Genomic DNA, 24202 nt, shown 5'->3' with positions numbered 1-24202 from the left:
TCGTGCTGCTCCCCAGAGCCCCCCGAGTTTCCGCTGCTGGCTGCTGCAAAGTGCATTAAGTGACACAGGGCTCAAGAATTCCAGCAGGTGTACCAGGGGCATTCGTGGGGAGGAAGGAGAGGGCCAGGAGAGCTTGGCAAGGGGCCGAGGAGGGGAAGGCCACACCTGGCCTGGGACCCGCGCCTGGGGTTGGGGAGATGCTGGCACTCAGTTCAAGGGGGCACCACACACCCGTTTTCAGAAGCACCTCCTTTATGTCCCCTGAGGAACGGTGTGGACCGATAAAGGCCCGCGCCCTGCCTACCAGGGGCTCGGGGCTGCGGATGGTTCCGGAGCCGCCCTGCCCTCCATCCCTGCCCTACTCCGGCGGCCCGAAGTCGCTCTGCCCGCCGCCCCCGTCCACTGCAGCGACCCCATCCCAGCCAGGGACGTCTGCTTCCGGGCCCCCTTTCTCCCGGGGTGCATAGCACAGTGTTGGGCACCGAGCTGTCACCCGGCCCCCGTGACCGGGTGTCTGGGCTGGAAGCTGGGACTGTGCGCGGTGTCTGTCTCCCTCTGCTGGTCCCTTAAGGGACAGCCCGGCCAGGACGCTTTCCACAGAGCTGGTGGCCTCCCCGTGTCTCCCCAGACAGTGGTGGGTGACTACTGCAGGGCGGAGGAAAGGGCCCCGGGGCTCAGGCCTGCCTTCGGCCTGGACCGCTGGCACTGCCTCCTGGGCCCGGGACGCCTGACACCGGCCTCTGACGGGGGCCCCGAGGGGTGGCCTCCGGTCGGCCTTCCCCATAGGCCAGCAGGCCCCAGGCAGCCTCCTTCCCCTTCCAGCCCATGAATGGAACTGTCAACCGTGGATTTATCTGAACCTTTTGTGAAGCTATTTCTATTTCCAGCCGAGACCGCATTTTGGAGTAATGAGTTCCATCGGTGTCCTCCCCTGCTGGGGCAAGCACGCTGCCTTTGATTTGTCCTAAACTTACCTCACTTGCGCTCCAAGGGGGCCCTGGAACCCCAGCATGCCAGGTTTTGGTGAACAAGCTGGAGCTTCCCCTTTTGCATCCCTGCTGTGGGCTTAAAAACTTCCATCCCTCTCCCTCCTGCCGCCTCCACCCTGCAGCCTGAAGAGAGAGCCCTGGTTTCTCTCGGCTCCCCTCGGGGCTGACTTCTGCCCCGACTAGTGTCCTCCTAGCATCTTCCAGCCGCTGGTGGCCTCCGGGCCTTTCTCTGGAGTGTTCCTCCGGGGAGACCTTCCTCCCAGATGCCTAGTGGGATTCCCTAGGCTTTGTCCACGCGGATTTGTTTCGTTTCTGGTCCTGACCCTGAAGTATGGGGAGGTGTACTAGATCTTTAGGAACACCGGGGGAACGAACCCTCTCAGCCCCCCACCCCGAGGGAAGGCCTGCTGGCACCCCTCCTGCAATGTCCAGGCGAGGCTCAAAGCAAAAGCCACGCGTCCCATTTGCAGTCACCCCGAAAGTGGTGGAACCAGACAGAGGCAGGCCCGTACCCCGAGTGCCCTCTGTCCGTCTCAGCGCGCAACCTGGGATCAAGTCTTGCCAACTGGCTGGACGCTATACTCTTGGCAGGGTCCCCCAGCGAGACCACACGAAGACTGTCTCCTGTGTGTGCACAGCCCAGACGACCTCCTGCAGAGGCTCAGCATGGGCTGGTCCCTCCACGGCAAGACGGGTTTTTGTCCTGTATGCGCTCTCCTGCAGAGAAGTGCATCTAATGCAGGTTTAATAAATAAATTACTTCCCTCTGGGAATTCCCACATTTTTCTTTAAAGATTTTATTTGCGGGTAATCTCTATGCTCCACATGGGGCTGGAGCTAAGAATCTCGAGATCAGGAGTCCCATGCTCCACTGACCGGGGCGGCCAGGCGCCCCTGAATTCTGGCATTTTTAAACCTAACCAGCTGGGTAAGAAGTGGTGGTTGAAGGGAGGAAATTTCCCAGCAGGTTAAGTATTTTAAAAGTTTGAGATGGTGACCACTTTCCTCCATTCGGTATCTGCCTCACCACACACATATTCCCACATACTTACATACTTACGCACCTGCGGGAGGCCACCTCGAATATGGGGTGAGGCTAAGAATTTGGGGTTGAAAAAATCCTGAGAGCATCTCAGGCGAAGCCCCTCAACGTATCAAGGAAGAATCTGAGGCCCAAAGAAGGGCCTTGACTTGCTTGAGACGGTGTGTAGGGCTGGAGCTATACAGGTCTTGACTTCTGGCACAGACCCCGAATTGTCTTTGGGTTCCTATACCGATCCCTCTTGAGACACAGCGTTTTTGAGGTTCGCGAGGCCCTCCAGACCTGAAAGGCGTCACTACTTGTGCCAGTCGCGAGCCTGGAGAGGCCGCCTGCCTTCGGTCAGGTCTTCCTTCCAGTCCCGCAGTCTGCGGGGAGCAGGACGGCCAATCCCAGCTCCTCACCAGAGCTGCGGCCAGATGACGGGCCCAGGGAAGTCGAGCGCCCCTTCCAGAGCAAAACACAAGGTTGGAAGCAGCCTCAGTGAGCATCTCACACCACCAAGCACGTTGTACAAATGAGGAAACCGTGTGTGTGTGTCTGAAGACTCATTAAAAATCGTGAAGAGTTTGGGGTGCCTGGGTGACACAGTTAAGCATCCGCCTCTTGGTTTCAGCTCAGGTCAGAGATGGAGCCCTGAGTTGGGCTCCGTGCTCAGGATGGAGCCTGCTTAAAACTCTTTCTTCCTCTACCCTGCCCCCCCGCACTCTCTTAAATAAACAAACAAAAACCAAACAACAAACAAAGCCTGAGGACTTTATGTCTTCCCCTCCCTCTCCAGGGCCCTGCCTCAAAGACCTCAAGGCCCTAGGACCCTATAGCCCCACAGGTGTCAGGGGCAGAGGCCGGGTGTGATTGTTTCCACTCCTTGCCTTCCAGAGAAACTTGACGTCTGCCTCCTGCTCCAGCTGGGCTGCTCAGGTAAGGGAGGCGGGGCAAAGCTGTGAAAGCCATGCTGAGTTACCCAGGGGTAGAGAGAGGGAGAGACGGAGAGAGGAGGAGAGGGAAGTAAGAGAATAGCTAATGCTAGGTTCTTTTGTGGGTTTTCTTTCTTTCTTTTTTGTGGATTTATTTTTTTGACAGGGTGTGTGTGTGGGGGGGGGAAGCTACTGTCCAGGGAAGGATGGGACTGTGGGAAGGTGCTGGAAGCTTCCTAACAGCAACCTATGAAGACACATGTCAAACACTGTTGCACTGTGATAAGTGGTGGGGGGCTGTGCACAGAAGGCCTCTCTGAGGACCAGCCACTGAAGCTGAGCCCTAGGAAGAGTAGGAGCCAGCGTGTGAGAAGGGGGACGTTTTAGGAAGGTCGGTTTGGTGCTGTCTGGAGAGTGGACTGCAGAAGACAGCGGGGAGGCAGGAGACCGCTCAGCTCCTATAGTCGTCCAGGTGACAGAAGATGGTGGCCAGAGCCAGGATGACAGCCATGCCATGTGTTTGGAAGATGGAGCAGTCAGGGCTTGCTGAAGGGCTGTAATATGTGGAGTGACAGAGGAGGGTCCAGGATGACTCCCAGTGTACGCTACTTACGTGCCTGGGTAGAGGTATTACTATTTACACTGACTTCCCCCACCCCTCAAGGCAGGAATAGCCTCCCCTAGCATTCTAGAGAAGTCTGGTGATGCACGGAGGCTGAGGGCAAGGAGAGGGAGAAACAAAGAGGCAGGGTCCAGCATTGCAGGCCAGGAGCTGGAAGGCAGAGGGCTGAGAGACAAATACCACTCCTCAGGGCAGACAATACCGGAGGGTAAGGCCGAGCCAAACCAGCCCTAAGGAATGCAGGGGTGCCCAGGGCCCTTGGAAGCACTAGGGAAGCTTGGTGCTGTGGGGGCTAGAGCTCAGACAGTCCCTTTGGACTTCCACTTTGCAGACCCGCAGCCCAGGGCCCAGAGCGAGGGGAAAACTTCCCTGGCTGACCAACCCCCTTCTTCTGCACAGTCCTGGGGGCTTTTAAAAATGGCCACATAAACGCAATTCCACTCTGGTAAAACGTTTCCAGTGCTTCCCACCGGTGTCCCTCATCGTTTGGCAGCCTCCATCCCTCTGCGAGGCTCACGGACCACTTCCCCGTAAAAGGAGCAGAGCCCACGCGCCACTGACCCTCTCCTCTCGCTTCCCCAGCTAGGTACACCCTTCTACCCCTTTCAGCCCCGAGAATCTTCTGGTCTTCAAGGATGCATAACGGATCCTCAAAGCCAGAATGAACGGCCACTCTCCCACTCTGGGATCCTGCAGCAAACAGCTTTAATCTCTCTAGAGCTGGTGGTTCTGTGTCCGCGAGGATGCTCCAGCTCCAACCCCAGATCCACGGAGGCGCCCGGAAGACCGTACTAAGCTACGCAGGAGGGCTCGCCCGCACATCTCAGCGCTCCGAGCCCGGTGCTCGCCGCCTCGCACTGGGTGCCTCGTGCCCTGCGACCGCGTCCGTGCTTCTCGTGCTCGGCGGCGCAGCCTCCGAGGTCCCGCAGAGCCCGGCCGGCTCCCCAAGGGCGCGAAAAGGCGGGGGCCGGCGCTCTCCGCTCGCGTGACAGCTGCCGGGCCCCCTCCCCCACCGTGGACTCCGTCACGTGACGGCGGAGCCGGAGAGCGTTTTTCTCACGTGACGGAGGCGCCCCCGCAGGGGCCAATGAGAACGCGGGGGCGGGGCTTCCGGGGGCGGCGCGCGGGAAGGGAACCCCGGGCCCCCGCGGCGGCGGGTGAGACCCGGAGCAGAGCTGCGGGCAGGCGGGCTAGGGCTCGCCGCCGGCCAGACGCCGGTCTCAGCTCCGTGGGAGGCCAGGCTCGGCCTCGGCGCCGGCAGCAGCATGAAGTGTCTGGTAACGGGCGGCAACGTGAAGGGTGAGTTGGGGGCGACCGGGTTTGGGGGGCGGGGGCACGTGGGACCGCCGGAGACGCCAGCCTAACCCCCGTTTCCTTTCTCCTCCCCGCAGTGCTCGGCAAGGCGGTCCATTCCCTGTCCCGCATCGGGGAGGAGCTCTACCTGGAGCCCATGGAAGACGGGGTGAGGGGGTGGGTGGGATTACAGGCAGGAGCCAGTTTCTCCCCGCGTCAGGCCACTTGCCCTCGGGCAGAGCTGTCTGACGAGTTTTTCCCCGCCGCTCGTGGTCCGGGCGTCAGTCTGGGCCCTGCCCTCTCCCCAGGCCGGTGTGTGAATCGAGAGCCACTGCCCTCCCTGAAGTACCTGGTGGCGGGTGGGGGCAACTAGGGGGGAAAAGATGGAGTGCGCGGACGGTTGTATAGGGCCCTTGCTGTGGGAGCAGTCGCTGCCGGGGACTCGGGGAGGGAAGGCTTCATGGAGAAGGCACCCGCTGACCGGAAGGAGAGGGAGGATTTCAACAGGTGATGGTGGAGGAGGAGGGCGTTAGGACGAGTATGTGAGCAAAAGCCGGCCAGAGGGCAGGGCCTGACTCTGCCCCCTGATCGCGTCCCTCCCCGTGCTTTTCCTGGCCCAGCTCTCTCTCCGGACCGTGAACTCCTCTCGCTCTGCCTATGCCTGCTTCCTCTTTGCCCCACTCTTCTTCCAGCAGTACCAGGCGGCCGCCCCTGGTCAGGAAGCCCTGCGCTGTAAGATTTTGATGAAGGTGAGGCCTTTTCCTCACCAACTGTGCTTTGTGTCCCCTCTGCTCACGTCGTCCCCCCCCCACCCCAAAATGTCTGCCCTGGGGGCATTCAAAAGGTGCTAACTGGGGAGAGGGATGTGTGCAGGAGCAAGCGGGTGTAAAATGCGGTGAGGAGCATAAGAAAGACACCACAGAGGGTGATGGGAGATATGGTGAGGGTGATCGATTCTGCCAGGGACCTGGGCAGTGGTGACATTCACTTTGGTCCTTGAAAAGTAAGCAGATCTTTCAAGGCATGCCAGACTGGTGTGTAACAACTTGAAGAGGGGCCTGGAAGGGTGTAAACGTGCATGTTGTGGGCATACCCTTCCTGGCACGACAGTGCCGAGCCTGGGATGGCCAGGGCCTGTGTGGGATGTGAGAGCTGGTCGGTGGAGACACAGCACCGGGCTGATGTGTTCCCCCACTCAGTCATTCCTGGCCGCCTTCCGCTCACTGGCCACGGTGGAGAAGAGTGTGGAGAAATGCTGCATCTCACTGAACGGCAGGAGCAGCCGCCTGGTGGTCCAGCTGCACTGTCGATACGGTGAGTGGGCAGCCGGCCGGCCCAGGGGTGCCTGCAGTTAGTTGGAGGGGTGGAGGGCAGGTCAGCAAGACCCACTGAGACCCTGTCTGCCCATCCAGGGGTGAGGAAGACTCACAACCTGTCCTTCCAGGACTGCGAGTCCCTGCAGGCCATCTTCGACCCAGCCTTGTGCTCGCATGTGCTCCGTGCCCCAGCGCGGTGAGTGTGTCCTCCAGCTACAAACCGAGCCGTGGGTCTTGTTTTTTCCTTTGGAGCTTCCAGGGTCAATTTAAGAAGACACCTTCTTCATCTTCTCTGCCTCTCTCTGAACCTCAGAGGGTTTATCCAGACCAGCCTGCTCTCACGTGTCGGTCTCGCTGTTTAAGGACAGAGGCTGGAATGGAGGAGGGCACCGCTCTTTGCTCCCCAGTCTTCAGGAACCTGTGTTCTCCACCCCAAAGGTCCAGCTTGGCTTTCTGGCCATTTAGACCGCTTCTGACTCCTTTTTTAGAAAGCACGTCTTTGGCTTCCCCTTAAGTCCTCTTTCCATGGTTTGAACAGCCTTGGATGTCCATCTCTAGCTTTGTGACTCAGGGGCTCAAAATTCTCCTCTGGTGGGGTCATCTTTCTGGGCCTGTTCTCCACTCAAGGGTAGCCTCTTTTCCTGTCTGCCTGGACTGTAGCTTTGAGGAGTCCACAGGCCGAGGAAGGAGGCTGGACAGGGAGGTCATGGTCCAGGAGGGCTGCCTGAATAAGGTGCTGTGGGGGCGGGGGTGTTCTGGGAAAATCAGAATGGGGAGACGGTATGCCGGCCTGGGAGATGGGGACTCGGTGGAGGCAGAGGTCCCTGCCGAAGGCCAGTGTAGAGAGGGGTGGCTCTCCTCCCACCCTACGCTGTGTGCTGCTTGCATTTGAGTAGCCCAAAGTCATCTTCATTTCTTTTTGTAGCCATGGGGTGTGATAATTTGAAGTTCCCTTTGGGTCCTGACGGTCTGTTATTTCTGAGTTCTGTTGAGATAATGCTGTTCAGGACTCCTTCAGGTAGAGAAAGAGGGACGTATCTCCAGTGGTCTGGATTTTGATGCTATTTTTTTTTTTTAATGAACAATTGTTTTCTTTTTCTCATGGACAATTTCAAATTTGTGTGAAAGTGGATGCCTGCCCCTGTCCCAATGGTTGTGAGACAAGTTCCAGATGTTATTTCATATGTACATATTTGTCAACATGTATCCCTTAAAGGCAAAGATTGAAAATCTTTTCTGTGGTCGCATTTATAGGGATGGCCCAGGTGGGCTTTCCCACCCCTGGGAGGGCAGGTGCTGCTGGCCTGGTTTGGCCCAGTGCGAACAGCCCAGCCTTTCTGTTGCCTCCTTTGGGCTCTGCTGTTGTCTGCCCCATCCCTTGCAGGGGACTTCTCTCCCCCAGCAACCCCCAAAGGAAGCTTTGGATGGGTAAGAGCCATGTCCTGCTCACCTTGTCCTTCCCAGGGCGTGCTAGGGCCGGCACATGGTGGATCCCCTCCGACATGGTACAGGGGTCGCAGCCCTGCCTCAGCTCTTGTAAGAGTGAAGCCACGGGGCGGGGCTGAGCCTTGGGAGTGATGCTGTACCCCCTGCACAGGGTCCTGGGGGAGGCTGTTCTGCCCTTCCCCCCCGCGCTGGCAGAAGTGACGCTGGGCATTGGCTGTGGCCGCAGGGTCATCCTGCGCAGCTACCAGGAGGAGGAGGCAGGTGAGAGAGCCAGACATGGCCTTAGACAGGGGGTTAGAGCTGGGGTGGGAGAGGGGAGGGTCCGGAAGCCCAGGCTCTCCTGTTCCTCCCTTGGCAGACAGCTCCATCAGAGCCATGGTGACCGAGATGAGCATCGGGGAGGAGGATTTCCAGCAGCTGCAGGCCCAGGAAGGGGCGGCCATCACTTTCTGCCTCAAGGAACTCCGGGTGAGGTTCCCCCCAGCACACTCCCGCCGCCGTCCTCCCCGCCCTGCCTGGGGCCTCACGGCTCTGCTTCCCCCTCCCAGGGCCTCCTGAGCTTCGCGGAGTCCGCAAACTTGTCCCTTAGCGTTCACTTTGATGCACCAGGCAGGTAATTCCCGGCCTCAGGTCAGGGAGGGGAGGCTCTGGGAAGCCGGGAGCCCAAGGGCCCTGACCTTGCCCGGGACCTGCCGTCTGCCTAGGCCAGCCATCTTTGCCGTCAAGGACTCCCTGCTGGACGGACACTTTGTCCTGGCCACGATGTCAGAGTCAGACCTGCACTCCCCAGCCCTGTGCTCCCCAGAGCCCCACAGGCTGGTGCCTCCCCTCCAGGCTCACAGGTGAGGCTGCCCACCTGTGGGCCTGCTCCTCCCCACCCCCATCCCTCCACACCCTGGCCCCCTGGCCCCAGCCTGCTGCCTGCAGCTTGTGCACTTCCCCCAGCACGCACACTTCCTGTCAAGCCCAGCCTCGCCGGCTCAGCCTTCCTGGTCAGCTGTGCTCAGAGAGCCCTCCTCCCACCCAGGGAAGTGTCCCCAAGGTCGGGCTGGCTTCCTTCTCTGGCTGAGTCCTCCCTTCTGAGCCTCTTGCCGGGCCAAGGAGGGAACAGGCTGCTGGGAGGCAGGGGGCTGGCTGGGGCTGGGGAGAGCAGGTGGCTGGAAGGGCAGGTGGGCTGGGGAGGACGACGGGCCCAGTGTAGCCGAAGCAGAGGAAGTTTGGTCTGGCCCCCCGCCCAGCACGTCCCTGGGCCCCAGTGCTCTCCAGCTCGGTCTCCGGGGAGGGCAGAGGCTTTGGCCCCAGGTGGCCTAGCTCAGAGGACTCGATGCTTCTCTACCCCAGCTGAGCTAAACCGGCTCCCAGGATGCTTCCTTCAGGCCCCTATCTGAACTCTGGTCAAACGGATTCCAGGCCCCGAGCCTTGTAGGAAGCCGCCACTGAACCTCAGCATCTTTCCCCCAAACAAATGAGAAAGTCACGAAGCCCCGAGATCAGCAGTGGTCATGAGGCTTCTACTGCTCTCTCAGTCCTCTAAAGTGGGGTCCTGCCTCTATACCCTCTTCTGTGTGGCTCGCTGACACCCTCTCCCTGCCAGCAGCACGCCCCACCTGGATGACTTTGCCAATGACGACATCGACTCTTACATGATCGCCATGGAAACAACTGTGGACAGTGAGGGCTCCCGGGCAGGACCCTCCATTCCCCTTTCCCCCGGCCTCCGGCCCCCCTGTAGCCCTGGCCCCTACTCTGAGGACAATGATGCCGAGCCCAGTACAGAGCCTGGGACTCCCCCACCCAAGAAGGTAGGGGTTGGAGATGGGGGGGGGGGATGGGAGGGGGAGGCAGGGAGGGAGCCTCCAGGACTCACTCTGCTTCCTCTGATCCCTTTCCAGTTCCGCTCGCTGTTCTTTGGCTCCATCCTCGCCCCTGCACACTCCCCTCCGGGCCCCAGCCCTGTGCTGGCTGAAGACAGTGAGGGCGAAGGCTGAACTGAGGACAAGCCTGTGTCCAGAGGCTCCGGACTAGATGAAGCCGCAGCCGCCCGCTTCCCTGGGCAGCAGCCCGGAGATAGGGCTGCTCTGCACCCGGCTGGTGGTCAAGGTGGGCTGTGCTGAGCTGAGCGCCGGTCCTGCTGCCACTCCAGGTGCCTCCTGGCTATCTGGACTAGCCTGGGTCCCGTCTTCTCATCAACTTCTAACCAATCATGTCTGTTCCTAGGCTTGGCACCGAGCTGCCCCCTGATGGAATGTCCCTCACCTATTACCCAGCCCCTCTGTAGGCCTTTAGGCCAGACTCCAACCATGTGGCTAGGGCTGGACACCTGCCTTCCCTAAGTGTACCTCCCTAAGACAAAAATCACAGAGGGGCTCTTGGCCCCTGCCGGTCTACCTTCTTTGCCAATCATGACTTGTCCCTCCCCCAAATCCCGGGCACACCTTTGGGATCTCTTGTGGCCAGCTAACTTTTTCTTCCTTTCTCTGTGCCGTCTGGCCCTGGCTTGGGATTCTAAGTCCCTGTGGACCTGAGCCTATGGCTGGGCTTACCCTGGCTGGGGCCTCATGCCCAGCAAGCCTGTCCTCCCAAGTGGCCCTGGATAGAAGGGCTGCCAGCCCAGTCCTTGGGACAAGGGAGACAGAGGCCATGGCGAGAATCCAGCTTTGACCTTTATTCAAGAGACCAGATGGGTTGCCCTAGGATCTGTCTGCCGGCCCTGAGGCCAAGCAAGGCTGGAAACCCATATCTGGCCCTGCTTTGCCCTGAGCTGCAGCCTTGGCCCCAGGATCCTGCGCGCAGCCACGGCAGGTGCCCGCGGAAGGAGCCCTGGGGGATTGGACGCTGCTTTGATTCATTAAAAAAAGAAAAATACACCAAGGCTCCGTGTTCCCCATGACAGGTGGGCCTGGGGGGCCAGCATGAACCACCCCCCACGGCCACATAATTTCTGTACAATCCACCACCTGGGGCAGAGTGCGGGCACGCAGAGGCTATTTCTTGGCTTTGGCGGAGTTGCGGGGTGGGGTGATGGGCCGGCCTCCAGGGTTCAAGCCACTGAACTGCCCGTATTTCCCCTTGTTCTTGTCCGCGGGCTTGAGGATCTGCAAGAGACAGAGCTGGTCAGGCTTACGGCTGAGCCACGGAGTCAGAGGCCACTACCTTTCCCATCCCCACCTGGAAAGAGCACATGAGCGTCTCGTCCACACTCATCATGGCGCCCGCATTGTCAAACTCGCCACAGTAGTTGGGAGCCGAGAAGAGGGTCACCAGCTGCCGCTTGGCGAAGAACTCATAGCCGTCTTCCACCACCTGGATGCGGATGGTGGCAGTCGGCTCAGCAGGTGCTGGCTACCCAGCCCCTGCGCCCACCCGCCCCAGAGCTGCTGGCCCACCTGGTGTGCCCGGCAGATGAGATCCAAGTCGTGCTTGTGCAGGAACTTGGCCACCACCTCAGCCCCAAACGTAAAGGAGACACCACGGTCATTCTCGCCCCAGCCCTGCACGTCCTTGTCAGGATCAGACCATAGCAGGTCACACAGTAGGCCCTGGTCAGGCACGTCTGTGGGCCGCATGATACGCCGAATCTGTTCCATGGACTGCAAGTCTGGGGACAGGCCTGGGGGAGCATGAGAGGGGACAGGTCACTTCCTCAAGCCTCAAAGACCCCCTGCCCCACAAAGCTTCTGAGGGTCAGTCTCCCCTCCACCTGCCACCCTCTGGCGCTCTCCTAAAGTCCCAGGAGTCCAGGCAGGCAGAAGTCATCCCCTTCGGCCTCAAGGACCACAGAGCTCTCTGAACAAAGGAGACACAGTCCACACACAACGCCAAGGCCAAAGTGGGGGAGAGTGGAACGGAGTACTGGGGAGGGGTGGCAGGGGCTTCCTGGAAGAAGTGACAAGCAAAGCCGGAACCCTGGGAGAGCTGGGAATACATCCCCCCAGCCCCCAGCCTCCTCCCAGGTACCCCGGGGATGTGGCCCAGGGGCTCTTCCTTCCCTCACCTCCGTGGCAGCAGAAGATCTTCTCGTCCACGATGGCAGCGATGGGCAGGCAGTTGAAGCAGTCGGTAAAGGTTTTCCACAGTTTAATGTTGTAGCGTCTCTTGCCTGTTGGGAGCAATGAGAGGCCTCAGGAGGCCTGTCTGCCGCACACCCAGCCTGGGTCTCTGGGCCCTCCAAGGCACTCGGTGCTAGACACAGCTGGGAGCAGGCAGTGGCAGACAAGAAGAGACGCCCCCCCTCCCCCGTCCCCGCTGCCTACCAGCCTTCCTAGAATTCTAAAGCAGCCGAGTCCACAGGAACCTGAGCTCCAATCTAGAACAACCCACCCCCACCCAGGGAGCAGGCCAGGCCAAGACGAGGTCTGGTTTATCTCAGCTTCGGGTGGGCAGATTCCAGTCCAGAGAGGCATCCTAAGTGCTTAAGGGATGTGCTGGAGGGGAGTGTCATGAGGCAGGGCCCTGCACAAGGACACTGGGCAGTCTTTGTCAGCAGCCATTCACCAGACCGACCCCTCCTGGGCGCCAGACCCCAGGCCAGGAGGGAAGGGGCGTCCCCTGTAGAGATCTCAGTCTGCAGGTATCTGTAGACACCGGTACCTTTACTGCCAACCCAACGTGAGGGTCTCACTGGACAGCCGAGTCACTTAAGGACTTGGGAAGCCTACTCACACTCATCATAGAAGCCGTAGATGCGGTTGATGCTGGCACACTCGTGGTTCCCACGGAGCAGGAAGAAGTTCTCGGGGTACTTGATCTTATAGGCCAGCAGCAGGCAGATGGTCTCCAAAGACTGCTTGCCCCGGTCGACGTAGTCCCCCAGGAAGAGGTAGTTGCTCTCTGGAGGGAAGCCACCGTACTCAAATAGCCGCAGGAGGTCGTAGTACTGGCCATGGATGTCACCTGTGACCCAGGGGACTGGTTCAGCGCTAGGGGCAGGGGTCACACTTGAACCCAGGGCCAAGTTTGGGCGCCAGGGAGGAGCACTGCAAGGACTTGGGGGGCAAGGGACGGGGAACGCCACTTTCAGAAAGCAAAAGGGGCCGAGACGGAGGGGGGGGCGCGGGGCTCACCGCAGATCTTGAGGGGTGCCTCCAGCTCCAGAAGGATGGGCTGGCTCAGGAAGATCTCCCGTGATTTGAGACACAGACCACGGATCTCGTTCTCTGTGAGCTGTACATTCTTTCCAGGCCGCGAGCCCTGCACTGGGGGCGGAAGAGGGCATCAAGACTCTGGTCCCTCAGGCAGGAGGAAGGTGGGCGACACAAGTGGCCCTGTTGGCACAGCTGAGGGCGCCTGGGTCTCCTGGGCCCCTCCTTGCCCAGGGGCAGCTGTTGCTGCTGAGCCTCCCAGGATGGGACCCCTTGAGGGGGTCCGCTGTGCGTCGGGGGGCCTGCCACCCAACAGCCCAACCCACAGCGCACGATCCCTGCGAGGGGTGGAGCTAGATTTCTTAGTTTCTCCTCCACCCCCAGGAGCACAGGCCAACCTGTGCACCCCCAGCCCAGGAGAGGGGGGTGCTCCCCGTGCCAGAGCGTCCCCGGAACGTCCCAAGCGCCCCGCGCCTGGGCGGGGGGGGGCCGGCTGTGGACGCGGGTCCTCGAGGCCCGTCCCCGCCCAGTCTAAGCTGGCCCTGGGAGGGGCAGGCCCGCCCGCGCACCACTTCCGGGCCCGGCAGGGGGCCAGGGCGCGGCGGGCACCGACGTCCCCCGCCCCGGCCAACCTTCCAGCAGGCGCCCGATGATAGAGTCCAGGTTGAGCTTCTCGCTGTCGGACATGGCGGCGCCGCCGCTCCGGCCCAGCAGCTCCGGGCCCAATCCTGCCGCCCGCCCTCCCGCTGCCTCCTTCCGGCCTGGCGCTCCTTCCGCCCGCCCCGGCCCGCCCCGGCCCGCCCCGGCCTGCCGCCCCGCCCCGGCCTGCCGCCCCGCCTCCTAGGCCTGCCGCCCCGCCCCGCGCGCTGCCCCCGCGCTCTAGCGCCCCCTCTGGACGCCGGGCGCAGCGGCCGCGGAGGTCTGGGGGGCGGGCCATAGGGGAACGGGCGGGTCTTGGGCTGGGTTTGGTCTGTCTAGGACGAAGCCTGGCCAGTGGGTGGAGCTTGGCGGGGCGGGGTTGAGTCTCGTTCCGCCCCTAGGAGTGACCCGTTCCGAGAACATGGGGCCGGAAGTACCGTGAAAGTTTTTTTTTCCTATCAAAGGCTAACCAGCCGTTCCCACCCTGGGCGGGAGTGTGGTGTGTGCACATTAAAAACCGATTCTCCAAACGCTGCGGATTAAGTCCTCGAAGTGCCAAAAAGGAAACTGAGACTCAGAGATAGCAGGGGGCTGGTCCAAGACCCTGGAGTCCACCTCCTGAGTCTCTGTGGCCCCCAGGCAGCCGGCCAGACACCTGCTGCTACATTCTGAACCCAACTTGGTCCGCCCTGTGGTGCACGCTAAATTAGTATTTTTTGTAAGAGCCACTGTTACCTGCTGAGTGCATAGTAATGCCGTATTATGTGCATATTCAAAACATTACCTTGTAAAAAGCAAATATTGAATAAACCATAATTCTCACTGGAATCTTAAAATTTTTTAAATACTTTTTTTATTTATTTGACAGAGAGAGATCACAAGGAAGCAGAGAGGCAGCCAGAGAGAGAGGGAAGCAGGCTCCCTGCTGAGCAGAGAGCCCAATGCAGGGCTTGATCCCAGGGCCCTGAGACCATGACCTGAGCCAAAGGCAGACACTTAACTGACTGAGCCACTCAGGTCTCCTTGGAATCCTGAATTGCTTTACAAGCTGATAACCTCAAAACTGGAGGGGGCCTGGCCTCTGTACGGCGAGGGTGGGTCCTGGCCCCTTCACACCCACCGCAGGAACCCAAGTCTGCAGCCATTCAGCCCATGGGGAGGGGAGGGGAGGAGCCCATAGCCCTGGGCAGGCCGGAAGAGCCTTGGAGAGGAAGGGGTGATCACCCCCCTCACACACTTGGGAGGGGAGTGTGGGAGGGGCCCCCCAGCGGGTTGCTGAGGCTGCCCGGAGGAGGAAGTGAGAGGAGGAGGTGAGGTGCAGCAGGGAGGTAAGCCGGACTGGGGGGGCAGGGGCTGAGTGTGGGGCTGGGCCTCCATCCAGAAGCCTGGCTTTTCTGCCACTTCAGGGCCCTCCCCTCACCCCAATAAAAGAAGGGCCAGAAGGGGCTTGGTGAGATGCCTTGATGCTTCTCCCCTCTGAACCCTGCAGCCAGGTCTCTGGGCTAGGGATGGGCTGGATGGGAGCCCAGGTTCCAGGCTGGCCAGAAGCAGCCTCTCACACTGGCTTTCTCCACATCCTACAGCCCGTGGTAGCTTGGGTCTGGGGCACCATGGCCCAGGCCCTGGGGGAGGACCTCGTACAAACTTCCGAGGGGCAGGATGACTCCAGCTCTTTGGGGTCTGACTCCGAGCTGAGTGGGCCCGGCCCATATCGCCAGGCTGATCGCTATGGCTTCATTGGGGGCAGCTCAGCAGAACCAGGGTAAGAAGGGAAGGGATTGGGGGGCAGTGGGGTGCTGGGATTGAGGTTGGGGGCTGAGGGCTGAATTCTGGAGTGAGGCTCAATCTCGAGGGTCCTGGAGGGTCTGGGAACTCAGTCAGTGTCACCCCTCTTCATGCTCCGGGTGGAGTCCTAAAGCTGGCAGGGACAAGGCAGCAATGTCCCGCATATGCCTCTTTTTCCCCCAACCTCTCAGACTTTGCACCTATCCTTGGAGGCAAATAGTCTTCCCCTATTAATCTGCCCCCAAAATCCCAGAACCCAACCAAAGAACCCACACCTCTACCTCTCCCCTCTCCCTTTTCCAATATACAGACAGGAAAACAATCCAGATAGGAACTTGCCCAAGGTCACACAGCAGATCAGATGGAATCAGGTAGAACTCAGGACTCCTGGCTTCTAGTCCACGGCTCTGTCCACCTTGTTTCTCTTAATGAGTTGTCTGTGTTCCTATCTTAGGGGACAGCCAGCCGGTCCCTCCCCCAACACACACCTACACACCCCTTCAGTATCTCCTGCTTCTGCCGCATCAGAGCCACATCCTTTCCTATCCCTATGACAACCACTGGCAGCTCCTGGGTGACAGGTTACCCCCCCCCCAGGGCTCCCCAGAGATCTCCAGGGCCAGGAGCTGAGTTTCTCGGGACAGCATGGAGGATGGCAGATGTGGGCCCTGGGTAACGGCTAGCCAACGCCCCCGTGCCTGTGCCATGTGCCCGCAGGCCAGGTCACCCTCCTGCAGACCTTATCCGCCAGCGGGAGATGAAGTGGGTAGAGATGACCTCGCACTGGGAGAAAACCATGTCTCGGCGGTATAAGAAGGTGAGGGGAGCATGGGGCTCCCTGTCTCAACCCGCTTTGCCTCTGTCCCTGCCCCGGTAAAATTTGCCCCTCCTGTGTCCCAGCACCTCTTGCCTTTGTCCTCCCCCCACCCAAAGTGCCCCTTGCCCCATGACAGGCTGGGGCTGGGATGTGCCAGCAGGAGCGGGGGATGCTGGCCTGGCTCATCTAACTTGGCCTTGGCCTCACCCGCAGGTAAAGATGCAGTGCCGGAAAGGCATCCCCTCGGCTCTGCGGGCCCGCTGCTGGCCCCTGTTGTGCGGGGCCCATGTGTGTCAGCAGAACAGCCCAGGCACCTATCAGGTAACTGTTGCCAGGGGTCCCTGTCTCCCCTTTCCAGAGCCCCTCGCCACTCTGAGCCCTCACACCCACCTTGCTGTCTGCCCGCAGGAACTGGCCGAAGCCCCTGGAGACCCACAGTGGATGGAGACCATCAGCCGGGACCTGCACCGCCAGTTCCCTCTACACGAGATGTTTGTGTCGCCCCAGGGTCACGGGTAGGCGGCCAGTTTCACCAGGGACCTCCAGGCTCACCTCCAGGGCCATCAGCCTGGACCCCTACTATAGATTTATAGCCTGGGAAGAGGCCCCCTGAGGGTGGGGGAGGGGAACACGGAGGACTGGCCCTGATGGGGTCTCCTGGCACAGGCAGCAGGGGCTCCTGCAGGTACTCAAGGCCTACACCCTGTATCGGCCTGAACAGGGCTACTGTCAGGCCCAAGGCCCTGTGGCCGCTGTGCTGCTCATGCATCTGCCCCCAGAGGTGAGTGCCTTGGACCCCAATCCAGAGGCTTGGGACTCTGAAACCCCAATCCCAGGGATCCATGACCCCCAACCCTGGGGACTTGGACTTCAGGCCCCTGAGACCCTTGACCCACATCCTAGTGACCTATGGACCTAGTCATCCAGGCTCTGGATCCATGACTGCCACCCCCCCAACCCCAGGAACTCTGGACTCAGGGACCTGGGATCCTTAACTCCCAGATCCTGTCCTAGCGACCTAGGGCCTCATGACCACCAACTTCAGTGATCTTCAAGCCCAACGACATTGACTCCAGGAACCTGGGACCCTTGGCCCCTGCTCCCTGCCCCAGTGACCCGAGAATCTGGACATCATCACCTTGACCTCATGACTCCCAGTTCTGAGCCCTGTGACTATTATCTCAATGACCCCAAGAGCTCAGGACTTGAACTTTGGGACCCTCCCAACCCTTGACCATCGAGCCCCAAATCTGTGACTCTGAAATTCAACATCATGAACCCTATGACTTCCGACTCCCTAAACCCACTGGTAGGCCTCTGGCCAGTGGGGAGACTTTCAGTAAGAGCCGGAGCTTAGGCTCCAGGCTCCAGAGTCACCCCGGAGGGTACAGAGGACCCTTCCCTGTGCTCCTTTCCCCTACCCTGCGGTTCCTTCTGTGATCCCCTGGGTGGGGGCGCTTACGGCCTGTGCCCCTACCCAGGAGGCCTTCTGGTGCCTGGTACAGATCTGCGAGGTCTACCTCCCCGGCTACTATGGGCCTCATATGGTGAGAAGCTGGGAGGGGGCCGGAGGGCGCGGGGAGGGACTGGGCAGGTGGGCAGGGCCCGGGCGATGGAGAGGGGCAGGGCCTGGGCTTCAGGAGTGGACATGCTGATGGACGTGGCTGCAGGAGGCCGTGCAGCTGGACGCCGAGGTGTTCACGGCTCTGCTTCGACGGCTGCTCCCGCGCGTGCACAAGCACCTGCAGCAGGTGGGCGTCGGGCCTCTGCTCTACCTGCCCGAGTGGTTCCTGTGTCTCTTCGCCCGCTCCCTGCCCTTCCCCACCGTGCTGCGTGTCTGGGACGCCTTCCTCAGCGAGGGTGAGTGGACAGCTGGAGGGGAGGCGTGGCCTGGGCTGGGAGCCTCAGGGTGAGCACAGGGACGAGAGTGCCAGCTCCGCTCTGCCCCACCTGCCACTGCCAATCTTGGTCCTGGCCGCGGGTGCCAGGGCGTGCCGAGGCTGATGGCGTCGGGTTGGCTCTGGGGGGAGCAGCCCAGCCCCCGCCTGCCATGCCATGACTGGTTGCCCCTGCCTTTGTGACGAGACTCCCGGAGGGAGGGAGGCTCTGCTGGGGGCGGGCTGGGGCCAGGGAAAGGCTCCCCACACAGGGATGTGGAGCAGAGCTGGGGAGATCCAGCAGCGGAGCTCTTCGGGGACTGGGCTCAGTGAGCATGGCCAGTGCCAGGGACAGGGCCTGTAGGAGTGGAAGAGCACTGGGTGAGCCCTCGCTGTGCCCTGCATGGCTGTAGGACGTCGGGACTGCTGGGTGAACGACGCTTACATTCTGGTGAGGGTGGGGATGGGAGCCAACAGCAACCAAATTAACAAGATATTTATAGGGGCGCCTGCCTGGCTCCATGGTGGAGCATGTGACTCTTGATCGCGGGGTCGCGAGTTCAAGCCCCACGTTGGGCACAGAGCTTTTTAAAAAAAGGTATTTATAGATTGTAATAAGTGCCATGAAGAAAATAAAACAAGGGGTGTGACAGAGTGTTAAGGGAACAGTAGGAGGAAAGTGCTGTTTCCAAGATGCTTTTGGCCTCTCCATGGGGGCGGCGGACTTGCAGGGCGCCGTGGAGGTCGGGAGGCCAGGAGAGACACTGTCCACACGGTCCAGGCTGCTGCCAACTTGGGGGTGTGGGTGTGGAGAAAGAGGAAGCCAGATAGGTCAGGCCAAGAGTGGGGGGAGTTTGGGGCAGAGCTGAGCGGGACGTTTTAGGACTTTGGGGCTCTGTCTCGGTACCCTCATCAGTGACCCACCTGCGTTCTCTTCTCTATGGGTTGTTTGGCAGTTACAACTGAAAAATGGCAGAAATCAGTCAGTACGTTTATCGAGCACCTGCTATGTGCCCAGTTGGCTACAGGCCCCCTTAGAGCTCTGGTCACAGGTGTCCAAGCTGCCATCTATGTGTCACCACCCCTCCAGCCCCAGATCTCAAGGACCAGGCAGGGCAGGCGGAGCCCTCTTTGTCCTCTCCACCGAGCACGGGACAGGCAATGTCGTAAGCTCTGTCTCGTCACGGAGATGACACGAGTGGTAGTGATCATTTCTTTATGAGGCACGGTCGTCACTAGGCCTCACTGGTCCCCAGACTCGAGGCTACCTGGAAGGGATTCTGAGGCTGTGGGACAGCCCAAGGTCACACCTGCGCGTGCCCGTGAGCGCGCATGCTTGGGTGTGTGCTCGCCTGCACGATGCTCTTGGCTTAGCCGCGAAGAGCTCTGGCGAGAATCTCTCTAGAAAGAGAAGGTCACAGAACTGAGCTGGAAAGGCCTTCTTCACAGGGACCAGCTGCCGAGACGTAGAGAGCACGTGTGGGGAGTTGTGTCCCCTGGCTGCTGGCACGCTGCTCTGCCCGGAAGCATCAGCCCCCACATCGCGGTCCCACTGTCACTGCTCCTGGTCTGAATCAGGCTGCAGAGCTGCGGGAGGGTGGAAGGCGTCTGGCGGAGGGCAGGGTCAGGTACAGAACCGAGGAGGGGCAGGGCTGGCCCTGCACTGAGTGAGCCCCCCGGCCTGCAGGCGTGAAGGTGCTGTTCCGAGTGGGGCTGACGCTCGTGCGCCTGGCGCTGGGCACCACAGAACAGCGCCTGGCCTGCCCCGGGCTCCTGGAGACCCTCGGTGCCCTGCGAGCCATCCCACCCACCCAGCTGCAGGAGGAGGTCTTCATGTCCCAGGTGGGTGCCCCCCCGCCACCTTGCCTTCCACAATGGCCCAGCCCCTGCTGCTCAGGTGGGGAAACTGAGTCACGCAGCCAGAAGTCAGAGTGAGCCCTGGGGCCCAGTTCCTGTCCTCTGAGCAGCAGAAAAGCTGAAAACCCCAGGCTTCAAGTAGCTTTCTACGGTTCCCTTAGTGAGTCTGGCTGTCAGTCCCTCAGCCCTCAGCCACTTCCTGGGGCTGTGTCCTGCCCGCCCTGTGGGGACCTCACAGTTTCCTGCCCCACCCCCCCAGTCTGGGCACACTCACTACCAGCCACTCCCCACAGGTGCACAGCGTGGCCCTGTCTGAGCAGGACCTGCAGCGGGAAATCAGGGTCCAGCTGGCCCGGCTGCCTGAGTCCACGTCCGGGCCACCCCCCAGGCCTCAGGCCCGCCTGCCTGGGGCCCAAGCCATCTTTGAGGCCCAGCAGCTGGCAGGGGTGCGAGGAGGCACCAGGCCCGAGGTGCCCCAAATCGTGGTACAGCCCCCAGAGGAGCCCAGGCCCCCGCGGCGCAAGCCCCAGACCCGAGGAAAGACCTTCCATGGGCTCCTGACTCGGCCCAGGGGTCCCCCTCTCGAGGGCCCCTCCAGGTCTCATCGAGGCTCCACCTCCTTCCTGGATACCCGGTTCTGAAGGTTCGACTTCTGAGGGCATCATGGACTCAGTGTTCCCGAAGCCCGATTGCTTGATGGGCTGATGCCCGCCTCAGAAACGGGCCCTGCACTTTACCGCTGGGGTCTGGCGTCTCCCTGGCCAGGGACTGTGCGACACGAGGATGAAGGAAGGCCACGGAGTGCGGTGTCGCGGGCCCGGGCCTGCCATTCTCCCGCAGAGCCTTCCTGGTGCCCCCGCCCTCGCAAACATGGAAGCGGGCACCGAAGGAGTGTGGGGTGCAGGGCACCTGGCTGGGCTAGGGGACCCCAAAGGGCTCCTGGAGAGGCCTAGAATAAAGGCTCACTGAACAGAAGCCTGGATAGATTTGGATTGAAGGCTCCCCACCCCCTTCTCCTCCCAACCTCACCCCCCCCCAGCCCTGCCTCTCTGTGCCCCCCCCTCCCCGAGTTCTCACGGGACACACCGAAGCTGCCCATTGGCTGCTGAAAGCTGTTTACCAGCCACAGGATCCAATGGGGAGCCGCCTCGCCCAGCGCTCTTGCGGGCAGGTAAGGCTCTGGCACCTGCGGGAGGAAGGGTCCCCAAGTGGAGGCTGGGCTCCGAAGTGGGGGTCTACCTCCTACTCTTCCCCTCCTCCCAGGTTGGTTCAGGACCCCCAGGGGCGGGGGGACTCTAACCCAAGTCTGCCCCCCACCCGTGGTCCTGTCCGGCTCTCAGGGACAGCCAGGGCAGAACAAAAGCCTACTGTACCAGGACAAAGGAGAAAGGTCCCACAGGCCCTTGCCCACCCCCAAAGCCCTGGTTGCTCCCCCTCGGGACTGCCACCATGGAAACTCCCTCCCACACTTGATAATTGCCCCGTGGGTGCCTGGGGTACCCGTGACATGAGCCATCCCCAGGGCAACAGGGCAACAGGGCTGGCTCCAGTGCCGGCTTGTGTCCCTACAGTGCCCATTCCAGGGTGCTTTGCCTCCCTGGGGGCCTGCCCCGGCAGGGGGGAGGGTGGCAGGGCATGGCAGGACTTTGGAGCAGTGGGAGAAAGCGTCTGGACTCCTGTTTCCATGGTGGAATATTCACCCTGCGTGTCCCAGTGGCTGTGCTGGAACACTGGCCTGGCTGCTGGTCAGAGCCCTGATTTGGAATGCTCTGGTGACAGGGCCCTCGCTCTTACATATGTTCATTTGGTGCTTAGTATGTGCGGCCAGGCCCTGGGTCTCGGGCAGACCATCCCATACTCGAGGGAGCCTACCGCAGAGAGGAGGGAACATGGAGGTCCAGACCCAGGTCTGCAGAGTTTCCTGGGGGAAACTGAGGCTTGGGAGGGGAGGACATTTAGCCAAGATCTCACAGCACGTGGCAGACCCCAGGTTTACCCCTGCCTCCACATCAGCAGCCATGAAACTGTCCCCTAAAACTGGGCGCTCACCCAGGTCTGTCCTCCTGGAGATGCTCTTTCTCCTGCTCCCACCCATACCCTTGGCCCTGCCCCAGCCTGAGTCCCAGCTCCTTGGAATGTGGGGCAGCATCTGGGCCCCTGGGAGTTAAAGAGAACTGCCAGGGCCCTCCCTCCCTCATCCCTGCCCCACTAAAGTACCTGTAGCTTAAGTATAACCCACTCGCCCACACTTCCCAGAACCTTTTCTCGGATCCCCTCCCCCTCTGCAGGCAGCACTGATAACCTCACTAGAGAAAGAGGAAATGGAGTGCCCAGCCCAAGATCACTGTTGGGGTTTAGAGCCACTAGAGTTCAGGTCTTTGTGCCTTCTGGGCAATACCTTAGCTTTAGGGCATCGAATGCAGTCCAGGCTTTGCAGCAGGTAGGGTGGGGGGACCTACCCCTGGAGTCAGCTCCTAGACTCCCTGCCCTCCAAGGGCTCAGCTCTTCTGCTCGGAGGGTGGGGAAGCAGGAAAGCAGCAACCTCAGCCCGGGCCCAGGAATCTGTCATGAGGCTGGGAGGGGGGCCATGGTGACAGTAGGTCCCACTGGTCATAGACCCTAGGGGCAAATGCTCTCTGGCAGGACTCCTCCAGCTAGGGCTGAATCAATGCCTTTTCTGCTCAGGGAAGCATTTTCTGGGTAGGTGCCATTATCAAACATCTACGTGGGGACCCTGAGGTGGGTAGGGTGTGGGGGTGTCAGACCAGAAGAAAACTAGCTCCCTCCTCGTGTGAACACTTTTCTGTACACATTGTCCTCCTAAGGCTGTGCTAGCCCCTACAGCACCTGCGTGCTAGTTGGGAAAAGACACCTCTCCTCCAGCCACACACAGCCCTGTGTGGCAGAGGGGGAAGTGACCACTCTCAGCTGGGAGCTTTTGTGCAGTGAGCAACCTGAACAACCATACTCAGCAAACCTGGCAGTCCCAGCTCCCAACAAACCTGCTTGGAAGGGGGGCTCGGGGAATCTGATGGCACTCAGTCTGCAGGGACTGAAGCTGGGATGGCGCCCAGAAATGTCCATTGGCCTGGGTCAGCCCCGGGGACAGGAGTGGGGGCCAAGCAAAAAAGTGGAAGGACAGGGGCTCCTGGCTGGCTCCATCGGAAGAGCATGTAACTCTTGATCTCGAGGTTGTTGAGTCTGAGTCCCACATTAGGTGTAGAGATTACTTAAAAATAAATAAATACACTTTTTTAAAAAGCAGAAGGGCAGATGGATCCCCTCCTTGTCGTGGGGAAGGGTGCATGGTCTCCATCTTGCACTCCCACGCACCCCAGAGAGTCCCCATCCCCACGCTGTCCAGAAGCCAGACTCGGACTCCCTGCAAAGTCCCTGTATAGGAAATGTCCTCTCGCTGTCTGAGCTCGATTTTCTCCTATAGATAATGAGATAAAAGCTCCCACCCCATCCCCAAGATCGCTCTCTGGGTGGTGTGTACACACTCCAGCCGATGGAAGACCCCGGCTCCGCCTCTCACCAGCAGCACGATCAAGACCTGAGCTGAGATCAAGAGCGGGACACATTGGGTGCCTGGTGGCTTAGCCGGTTGAATGTCTGACTCTTGACTTTAGCTCAGGGGCTGTGGGATTGAGCCCTGCAACTGGCTCCAGCTCAGCCTGGAGTTTGCTTGCGATTCTCTCTCACCCTCTGCCCTCTGCCCCCACGCCTGTGCACACTCTCTCTCTAAAATAAATAAGATCTTAAAAAAAAAAAAAAAGGAAGAAGAAGAAGAGTCAGACTCTTAAGCCACTGAGCCACCCAGTGCCCCCAGAAATGGAATCTTTAACAAGGATCAGGACTCACCTGCCAGCACTAGTTAGGTCACCTGATAGACCTCTGCCATCCCCTAAAGGAAGGCGACCTTGCAAAACCCAACCCACTGTTTTGCCAGTACAACATCCTTGTCCTTGCACCCTTCTGCCTATAAGTCTTTCATTCTGCTCAGAGCTCCTTCCTCTCTTTGCTAGATGGGCTGCTGCCCAGTATGTGAATTGTTGAGTAAAGTCAATCAAATCCCTAACGTTTACTCAGTTGAATTTCAGTTTCTAACTCTTGTTAAGTGCTTAAGCTCATGCCTCTTGATGACATCTGGGTCCTCTGTTTCCACCAGCGGGATCGAGGTGGGGATCAGGCAACCCATGCGGCAAGAGAATGGACTTCTCTAGTGGCCACACCTCATTCCAGGGAGGGCGTCGAGCAGCCAGCCCTGGAAAGTTGTGTGGGGAATGTGGGCTGGGCTGGACGGACGCTGGATGAATCATTTCTCCCCTCTGAGTCCCTTCAGTGGTAGACAGGGGTGGGTCCTCTGTACAGCCAAAGCCTCCACCTCAGCCCGCACAGAGGCCACGGGACCCCAGCCAAGAAGGTTTTCAGGGACAGCCATGGAGTCTCCAACTCGGAGACAAGCAGGGAGAAGCTGTGGGTTTGAGGCTGTAAGCTGTTGGGATTGTAATCACAGGCTAC

The 24202-nt window shown here is 60.3% G+C and overlaps 3 protein-coding genes across 7 annotated transcripts; 2 read left to right on the top strand and 1 right to left on the bottom strand.

The window, feature by feature from the left end:
• The first annotated feature begins 4740 nt into the window (after positions 1-4740).
• On the top strand, positions 4741-10012 carry LOC111149673 (RAD9 checkpoint clamp component A). Its single transcript, XM_022506884.1, has 11 exons — positions 4741-4866; positions 4959-5029; positions 5481-5609; positions 6060-6174; positions 6273-6372; positions 7774-7883; positions 7981-8090; positions 8171-8235; positions 8327-8464; positions 9220-9424; positions 9515-10012. Exons 1-11 carry the CDS (start codon positions 4833-4835, stop codon positions 9608-9610), a joined length of 1173 nt encoding a protein of 390 aa, XP_022362592.1. The 5' UTR covers positions 4741-4832; the 3' UTR covers positions 9611-10012.
• A 255-nt stretch (positions 10013-10267) lies between these two features.
• Positions 10268-13476, bottom strand: LOC111149674 (protein phosphatase 1 catalytic subunit alpha). Of its 2 annotated transcripts, XM_022506886.1 has the most exons (7): positions 13336-13476; positions 12686-12817; positions 12285-12515; positions 11617-11721; positions 11009-11232; positions 10791-10925; positions 10268-10717 (listed from the first exon to the last, which is right to left on the bottom strand). In XM_022506886.1, exons 1-7 carry the CDS (start codon positions 13388-13390, stop codon positions 10607-10609), a joined length of 993 nt encoding a protein of 330 aa, XP_022362594.1. In that variant the 5' UTR covers positions 13391-13476; the 3' UTR covers positions 10268-10606. The 2 variants fall into 2 exon arrangements, with proteins under 2 accessions (XP_022362594.1, XP_022362595.1); XM_022506887.1 differs by lacking the exon at positions 12686-12817 and having other exon boundaries at positions 13336-13390.
• A 1145-nt stretch (positions 13477-14621) lies between these two features.
• Positions 14622-20653, top strand: LOC111150107 (TBC1 domain family member 10C). 4 transcript variants are annotated; one of them, XM_022507460.1, is made up of 10 exons: positions 14622-14670; positions 14926-15104; positions 15845-15944; positions 16158-16265; positions 16353-16459; positions 16611-16725; positions 17426-17491; positions 17615-17804; positions 19509-19663; positions 19972-20653. In XM_022507460.1, the coding sequence occupies exons 2-10, from the start codon at positions 14953-14955 to the stop codon at positions 20317-20319; spliced, it is 1341 nt and encodes a 446-aa protein (XP_022363168.1). In that variant the 5' UTR covers positions 14622-14670; positions 14926-14952; the 3' UTR covers positions 20320-20653. The 4 variants fall into 4 exon arrangements, with proteins under 4 accessions (XP_022363168.1, XP_022363167.1, XP_022363169.1 ...); XM_022507459.1 differs by lacking the exon at positions 14622-14670 and adding an exon at positions 14724-14835; XM_022507458.1 differs by lacking the exon at positions 14622-14670 and having other exon boundaries at positions 14855-15104.
• Positions 20654-24202: the final 3549 nt, after the last annotated feature.

Source organism: Enhydra lutris, unplaced genomic scaffold, assembly GCF_002288905.1.
Source record: "Enhydra lutris kenyoni isolate GAN:26980312 unplaced genomic scaffold, ASM228890v2 scaffoldscaffold22, whole genome shotgun sequence".
Lineage (NCBI taxonomy): Eukaryota > Metazoa > Chordata > Mammalia > Carnivora > Mustelidae > Enhydra > Enhydra lutris.
The sequence above is the reverse complement of the archived record's forward strand: the minus strand, read 5'-3'. Positions and strand labels throughout refer to the sequence as shown.

What these genes read in the sequence shown, in the direction of transcription:
- LOC111149673 (XM_022506884.1), top strand. Translation starts at nt 4,833, where the DNA reads ATGAAGTGTCTGGTAACGGGCGGCAACGTGAAGG. An exon ending in CTACCAGGAGGAGGAGGCAG is followed by an intron (nt 7,884 to 7,980) that starts GTGAGAGAGCCA and finishes CTCCCTTGGCAG; the next exon opens with ACAGCTCCATCAGAGCCATG. An exon ending in GGACTCCCCCACCCAAGAAG is followed by an intron (nt 9,425 to 9,514) that starts GTAGGGGTTGGA and finishes ATCCCTTTCCAG; the next exon opens with TTCCGCTCGCTGTTCTTTGG.
- LOC111149674 (XM_022506886.1), bottom strand. Translation starts at nt 13,390, where the DNA reads ATGTCCGACAGCGAGAAGCTCAACCTGGACTCTATCATCGGGCGCCTG. An exon ending in TCATCTGCCGGGCACACCAG is followed by an intron (nt 10,926 to 11,008) that starts GTGGGCCAGCAG and finishes ATCCGCATCCAG; the next exon opens with GTGGTGGAAGACGGCTATGA. An exon ending in CGCTCATGTGCTCTTTCCAG is followed by an intron (nt 10,718 to 10,790) that starts GTGGGGATGGGA and finishes TGTCTCTTGCAG; the next exon opens with ATCCTCAAGCCCGCGGACAA.
- LOC111150107 (XM_022507458.1), top strand. Translation starts at nt 14,860, where the DNA reads ATGGGAGCCCAGGTTCCAGGCTGGCCAGAAGCAGCCTCTCACACTGGC. An exon ending in GTGTCGCCCCAGGGTCACGG is followed by an intron (nt 16,460 to 16,610) that starts GTAGGCGGCCAG and finishes CTCCTGGCACAG; the next exon opens with GCAGCAGGGGCTCCTGCAGG. An exon ending in GGACGCCTTCCTCAGCGAGG is followed by an intron (nt 17,805 to 19,508) that starts GTGAGTGGACAG and finishes CCCGGCCTGCAG; the next exon opens with GCGTGAAGGTGCTGTTCCGA.